This window comes from Eretmochelys imbricata, chromosome 6 (genome assembly GCF_965152235.1).
Source record: "Eretmochelys imbricata isolate rEreImb1 chromosome 6, rEreImb1.hap1, whole genome shotgun sequence".
In the NCBI taxonomy this organism is placed as follows: domain Eukaryota; kingdom Metazoa; phylum Chordata; order Testudines; family Cheloniidae; genus Eretmochelys; species Eretmochelys imbricata.
Genome location: NC_135577.1, coordinates 166304 through 172797, shown reverse-complemented (window position 1 = coordinate 172797; position 6494 = coordinate 166304). Strand labels below are relative to the sequence as shown.

Sequence of the window (6494 nt, the reverse complement as noted above, 5' to 3'; positions counted from 1 at the left end):
CCCAGGGGTGGGACCCGGGGTCGAGGCGGGTTCGTTTGGGCTGCCTAGGGAGACGTCTCCCTTTGTCTGGGGAGCCCCCGGGCGTGGGTTGTGGCTGGGTTGCAGAGACAGGCCAGGGAAGTTGCCCGGTTTGGGCGAAGGGAAAATCCCCGGCGTGTGTGCCGGGAATGGGGCCCTGCCGCAGGACCAGGCTCCGGGCAGCCGAACGAGGGTGGGAGCCGGCTGCCTGCCGGATGGGCGGGAAGAGTCGCCCACCCGGCTCCCAGAGCCAGCAGCCGTTGGGCGGCTCCGAGCAGTTCCCCGGGGCGGCTCCTGGCTCGTTCGCGCCCCTCGCCCGGGTCTAACGGGTCTTCGTGTGATACTAACCCCGTCCCCATCCCAGACGAACCGGTGTTCAACCAGATTCGGGCTTCGGTACCCAGAGTTCCCACCTGCTCAGCCCCACGGCAAGGCCCCGCGCAGCAGCCTTGGGCCGGGATCCAGCCGGGGGAGGTGGTGGGATCACCTGGGTCCCTCTCTGTGGCCCCCTCTCGTCAGATCAGGTGACCCCTCCTTCTTTTGTCCCCCAGCTAGGCCCGGTGCCCAGCTCGGCAATTTGGGGTTGTGAGAAAAGACCCACGCCTGACAGAATAAACAGCCCACAACGACGACGGCTGAGAATCCAAGACATCGGAGAGCAGCGTTTCATGCTTTAGGGTTTTAATTAGCACCTCGCTAGCACAAACAGGCTGCAATTAATCAGCAACTAATTATGGAAAAACATTGTATCGCAGTGCCCTAAGGGGAGGGGACAAGGAGGTAAACACACCATGATAGGGGTTACCTGTGGAACTTCCTGCCACTTGATTTTGCTGCTTGTTAATTTCATGAGATCATATAACCCTCTCTCCCCTCGCTGCCCCCCAAACCCACCGACCCTCCCCCCAATCCCTCTCTCCCCTCGCTGCCCCCCAAACCCACCGACCCTCCCCCCAATCCCTCACCCCCCTCGCTGCCCCCCAAACCCACCGACCCTCCCCCCAATCCCTCACCCCCCTCACTGCTAATTCATCAACTGCTACTTCTAGTAAGGAATTGGCTTCATGATCTCTGGACTGCAAGCTAAGAAGGGTAAATGGAGAAAAGCTGCCCTTAGCCTGGGGAACTCCCTGCCACTGGGATCCCGCCGGGGCGTTCTCACTCCTGCTTCCTCGGTTCGGCCCAGTGCATGGCGATGCCCGTGAGGGACCCCCCGCTGTAGTGCCCGGTGAGGAAGGCCAGGTACTCGGTGCCGGAGAGAGGGACGGCGTTGAAGGAGTTGCCATACGGCTGGCCGAAGAAGAAGATGCGCCCCTTGTTGGTGGAGACGATGAGCTGGTAGATGTAGGTGTACTGTTTGCCCGAGACCTGCGTGATCCGCTCATCGGGGAGCAGGGTCACCTCGAGCTGCGCCTGGGTCTTGGCCCCGTACATCTCGCCCCACCTCTCCCCGAACTTGAGCTGGATGCTGGGGGGCAGGGGAGAGGGGTGAGAGCAGCCCCCCAAGATCTGGGTAGAGCCCCCCAAAGCCACCAACCCTCCCCCCAATCCCTCTCTCCCCTCGCTGCCCCCGAAGCCCGCCGACCCTCCTCCCAATCCCTCTCTCCCCACACTGCCCCCCAAACCCGCCGACCCTCCCCCAATCCCTCTCTCCCCTCCCTGCCCCCCAAACCTATCAACCCTCCCCCCAATCCCTCTCTCCCCACACTGCCACCCAAACCCGCCGACCCTCCCCCAATCCCTCTCTCCTCCCGCTGCCCCCCAAAACCACTGACCCTCCCCCCAATCCCTCTCTCCCCTCGCTGCCCCCCAAAACCACCAACCCTCCCCCCAATCCCTCTCTCCCCTCGCTGCCCCACAAACCCGCCAACCCTCCCCCCAATCCCTCTCTCCTCCCGCTGCCCCCCAAAACCACTGACCCTCCCCCCAATCCCTCTCTCCCCTCGCTGCCCCCCAAAACCACCAACCCTCCCCCCAATCCCTCTCTCCCCTCGCTGCCCCACAAACCCTCCGACCCTCCCCCCCAATCCCTCTCTCCCCTCGCTGGCCCACAAACCCTCCGACCCTCCCCCCAATCCCTCTCTCCCCTCGCTGCCCCACAAACCCGCCGACCCTACCCCCAATCCCTCTCTCCCCTCGCTGGCCCCCAAACCCGCCGACCTTCCCCCAAGCCCTCTCTCCCCTCGCTGCCCCCCCAAACCACCGACCCTCCCGCATCCCTCTCTCCCCTCGCTGCCCCCGAAGCCCGCCGACCCTCCTCCCAATCCCTCTCTCCCCTCCCTGCCCCCCAAACCCGCCGACCCTCCCCCCAATCCCTCTCTCCCCTCGCTGCCCCACAAACCCGCCGACCCTCCCCCCAATCCCTCTCTCCCCTTGCTGCCCCCCAAACCCGCCGACCCTCCCCCAATCCCTCTCTTCCCTCCCTGCCCCCCAAACCTACCAACCCTCCCCCCAATCCCTCACCCCCCTCGCTGTCCCCCAAACCCTCCGACCCTCCCCCCAATCCCTCTCTCCCCTCACTGCCCCACAAACCCGCCGACCCTCCCCCCAATCCCTCTCTCCCCTCGCTGCCCCCGAAGCCCGCCGACCCTCCTCCCAATCCCTCTCTCCCCACACTGCCCCCCAAACCCGCCGACCCTCCCCCAATCCCTCTCTCCCCTCCCTACCCCCCAAACCCACCGACCCTCCCCCCAATCCCTCACCCCCCTCGCTGCCCCCCAAACCCACCGACCCTCCCCCCAATCCCTCACCCCCCTCGCTGCCCCCCAAACCCGCCGACCCTCCCCCCATTTCCTCTCTCCCCTCGCTGCCCCCCAAACCCGCCAACCCTCCCCCCATCTTGCCCCCGCCACGCACCCACTGATGTAGCTGTTACAATGCTCCCAGATCCGTAAAGCCGTGATGGGGCCCCATCGGTCTGGCCCTGAGTAGGAAAACGGGGTCCCTGAGGCCGAGCCGAACTCCCCGGAATATGAGTGTCGGCGATGGCCTGGAACGAGGGAGCAAGAGAAAGACAGAGTGAAACTGGATCAGAGCCAGATTCATACACTGAATCGGGAGGGGCTGCGGGTCGGGAGTGAGGGGCACCGGCAGAGCTGGGGGCAGGGCTGGGCTGGCAGGGGGCTGCGGGTCAGGAGCGAGGGGCACCGGCAGAGCTGGGGGGCAGGGCTGGGCTAGCAGGGGCTGAGGGTCGGGAGTGAGGGGCACCGGCAGAGCTGGGGGGCAGGGCTGGGCTAGCAGGGGCTGAGGGTCGGGAGTGAGGGGCACCGGCAGAGCTGGGGGGCAGGGCTGGGCTGGCAGGGGGCTGCGGGTCGGGAGTGAGGGGCACCGGCAGAGCTGGGGGGCAGGGCTGGGCTGGCAGGGGGCTGCGGGTCGGGAGTGAGGGGCACCGGCAGAGCTGGGGGGCGCAGGGCTGGGCTGGCAGGGGGCTGCGGGTCGGGAGTGAGGGGCACCGGCAGAGCTGGGGGGCACGGCTGGGCTAGCGGGGGGCTGCGGGTCGGGAGTGAGGGGCACCGGCAGAGCTGGGGGGGCAGGGCTGGGCTAGCAGGGGCTGCGGGTCGGGAGTGAGGGGCACCGGCAGAGCTGGGGGGGCAGGGCTGGGCTAGCAGGGGCTGCGGGTCAGGAGTGAGGGGCACCGGCAGAGCTGGGGGGCAGGGCGGGGGGGCAGGGCTCGGCTGGCAGGGGGCTGCGGGTCAGGAGTGAGGGGCACCGGCGGGGCTGGGGGCCAGGGCTGGGCTGGCAGGGGGCTGCGGGTCGGGAGTGAGGGGCACCGGCAGAGTTGGGGGGCAGGGCTGGGCTGGCAGGGGGCTGTGGGTCGGGAGTGAGGGGCACCGGCAGAGCTGGGGGGGCTGGGCTGGGCTAGCAGGGGCTGCGGGTCAGGAGTGAGGGGCACCGGCAGAGCTCGGAGGGGGCAGGGCTGGGCTGGCCGGGGGCTGCGGGTCGGGAGCGAGGGGCACCGGCAGCATGGGGGGCTGGTTCTACTTACGTCCCTGTTCCCCGGCCGACTGAGCCAGGAGCAGGAGGGTCACGCCGAGGATTTGCAGGAGCAGCATCCTGTGTGGGAGCCGGCGAGAGGCTGAGCGCCCCGCATCTCACCCCCGCCCTGGCGTCTGCAGCCCTCCCAGGGGTGCCCCAGGCGGTGTCCCCCCCACCCCCCGGGGTGGGCGCTGGTGGATGCCCGAGGCTGAGAAGGGGCCCGTTACCCGGTGCCAGCTCCCGGCTGAGGCCAAAGCCAGGCGGGCGGCTGGGAACCGCGCAGGGAAAGGCCGGGCGGCTCCGGGACAGGGGCCAGGAACTGGGCAGGGAAAGGCCGGGCGGCTCCGGGACAGGGGCCGAGAACCGGGCAGGGAAAGGCCGGGCGGCTCCGGGACAGGGGCCGAGAACCGGGCAGGGAAAGGCCGGGCGGCTCCGGGACAGGGGCCGAGAACCGGGCAGGGAAAGGCCGGGCGGCTCCGGGACAGGGGCCGAGAACCGGGCAGGGAAAGGCCGGGCGGCTCCGGGACAGGGGCCGGGAACCGGGCAGGGAAAGGCCGGGCGGCTCCGGGACAGGGGCCGGGAACCGGGCAGGGAAAGCCCGGGAGGCTCCGGGACAGAGGCCGGGAACCGGGCAGGGAAAGGCCGGGCGGCTCCGGGACAGGGGCCGGGAACCGGGCAGGGAAAGGCCGGGCGGCTCCGGGACAGGGGCCGGGAACCGGGCAGGGAAAGGCCGGGCGGCTCCGGGACAGGGGCCGGGAACCGGGCAGGGAAAGGCCGGGCGGCTCCGGGACAGGGGCCGGGAACCGGGCAGGGAAAGGCCGGTCGGCTCCGGGACAGGGGCCGGGAACCGGGCAGGGAAAGGCCGGGCGGCTCCGGGACAGGGGCCGGGAACCGGGCAAGGAAAGGCCGGGCGGCTCCGGGACAGGGGCCGGGAACCGGGCAGGGAAAGGCCGGGCGGCTCCGGGACAGGGGCCGGGAACCGGGCAGGGAAAGGCCGGGCGGCTCCGGGACAGGGGCCGGGAACCGGGCAGGGAAAGGCCGGGCGGCTCCGGGACGGGGCCGGGAAACCGGGCAGGGAAAGGCCGGGCGGCTCCGGGACAGGGGCCGGGAACCGGGCAGGGAAAGGCCGGGCGGCTCCGGGACAGGGGCCGGGAACCGGGCAGGGAAAGGCCGGGCGGCTCCGGGACAGGGGCCGGGAACCGGGCAGGGAAAGGCCGGGCGGCTCCGGGACAGGGGCCGGGAACCGGGCAGGGAAAGGCCGGGCGGCTCCGGGACAGTGGCCGGGAACCGGGCAGGGAAAGGCCGGGCGGCTCCGGGGCAGGGGCCGGGAACCGGGCAGGGAAAGGCCGGGCGGCTCCGGGACAGGGGCCGGGAACCGGGCAGGGAAAGGCCAGGCGGCTCCGGGACAGGGGCCGGGAACCGGGCAGGGAAAGGCCGGGCGGCTCCGGGACAGGGGCCGGGAACCGGGCAGGGAAAGGCCAGGCGGCTCCGGGACAGGGGCCGGGAACCGGGCAGGGAAAGGCCGGGCGGCTCCGGGGCAGGGGCCGGGAACCGGGCAGGGAAAGGCCGGGCGGCTCCGGGACAGGGGCCGGGAACCGGGCAGGGAAAGGCCGGGCGGCTCCGGGACAGGGGCCGGGAACCGGGCAGGGAAAGGCCGGGCGGCTCCGGGACAGGGGCCGGGAACCGGGCAGGGAAAGGCCGGGCGGCTCCGGGACAGGGCAGCCCCCCCAACCCGGAGACGTGGCCGGGAGGGTGCTAGAGGCAGCCTGCACCCTGGGAGGGGGAACCCCCCACCCCCGCGATCTGGCCGGAGGCTCCCCCCCCGGGGGACTCACGCGAGCAGGGCGAAGAGCTGGGGACGAAACCCAACGAGGGGCGAAGCCCTGGGGGCCGCCGAGCTGCTGGCACCAGGGGGGAGCGTGCGAGGAGCCCTGGGGCGGGAGCTGGGTACCCCCGTGTGCAGACGTGCCCAGGCGTGTGCCCACGGGGCGCTGACCCCCCAGTTATCACCGGCTCAGCGCCCGCCCCCCCTGCCCGCCCCGCCCATCACTGCCCCCAGGGCTGATAGCCATCGCTTGCGCCAGACCCGGACGGATGGGTATCAGTCCCTTGCGGTGTAACGGCCAACGGCCCAGCCGAGAGCCCCCCTGACTTTTCTCGGGGGAGGCTGCGAAATCAGCACTTGGGGGGGGCGTCCGTTAGCCGTGGGCACAACCACGGCTAACGGGCTCCCTGCTGACACAGCAAATCCTGCACCTAGCACCTCTGCCCCGAACCCTGCACCCAGCGACCCGCCCCCAGGGACTGGTGCCCCCCCATGTAACCCCCAAACCCTGCACCTAGCGACCCACCACAGGGACTGGTGCCCCCCCATGTAAACTCCTGCACCCCGAACCCCCCCGCACCACAATCCCCAGCCCTGAGCCCCCTCCCAGAGCCAGCACCCCAACCCCACCACAGCCCATTCCCCCTCCTGACCCCAACCCCCAGCCCTGAGCCCC

The 6494-nt window shown here is 71.0% G+C and overlaps 1 protein-coding gene across 1 annotated transcript; it reads right to left on the bottom strand.

Annotated features, from left to right (window-relative positions):
• Positions 1-1066: 1066 nt before the first annotated feature.
• On the bottom strand, positions 1067-5953 carry LOC144266720 (zymogen granule membrane protein 16-like). The gene is made up of 4 exons (XM_077820205.1): positions 5829-5953; positions 4004-4071; positions 2875-3007; positions 1067-1486 (listed from the first exon to the last, which is right to left on the bottom strand). Exons 2-4 carry the CDS (start codon positions 4068-4070, stop codon positions 1177-1179), a joined length of 510 nt encoding a protein of 169 aa, XP_077676331.1. The 5' UTR covers position 4071; positions 5829-5953; the 3' UTR covers positions 1067-1176.
• Positions 5954-6494: the final 541 nt, after the last annotated feature.

What these genes read in the sequence shown, in the direction of transcription:
- LOC144266720 (XM_077820205.1), bottom strand. Translation starts at nt 4,070, where the DNA reads ATGCTGCTCCTGCAAATCCTCGGCGTGACCCTCCTGCTCCTGGCTCAG. An exon ending in GTCGGCCGGGGAACAGGGAC is followed by an intron (nt 3,008 to 4,003) that starts GTAAGTAGAACC and finishes CCCTCGTTCCAG; the next exon opens with GCCATCGCCGACACTCATAT. An exon ending in TGTAACAGCTACATCAGTGG is followed by an intron (nt 1,487 to 2,874) that starts GTGCGTGGCGGG and finishes CCTGCCCCCCAG; the next exon opens with CATCCAGCTCAAGTTCGGGG.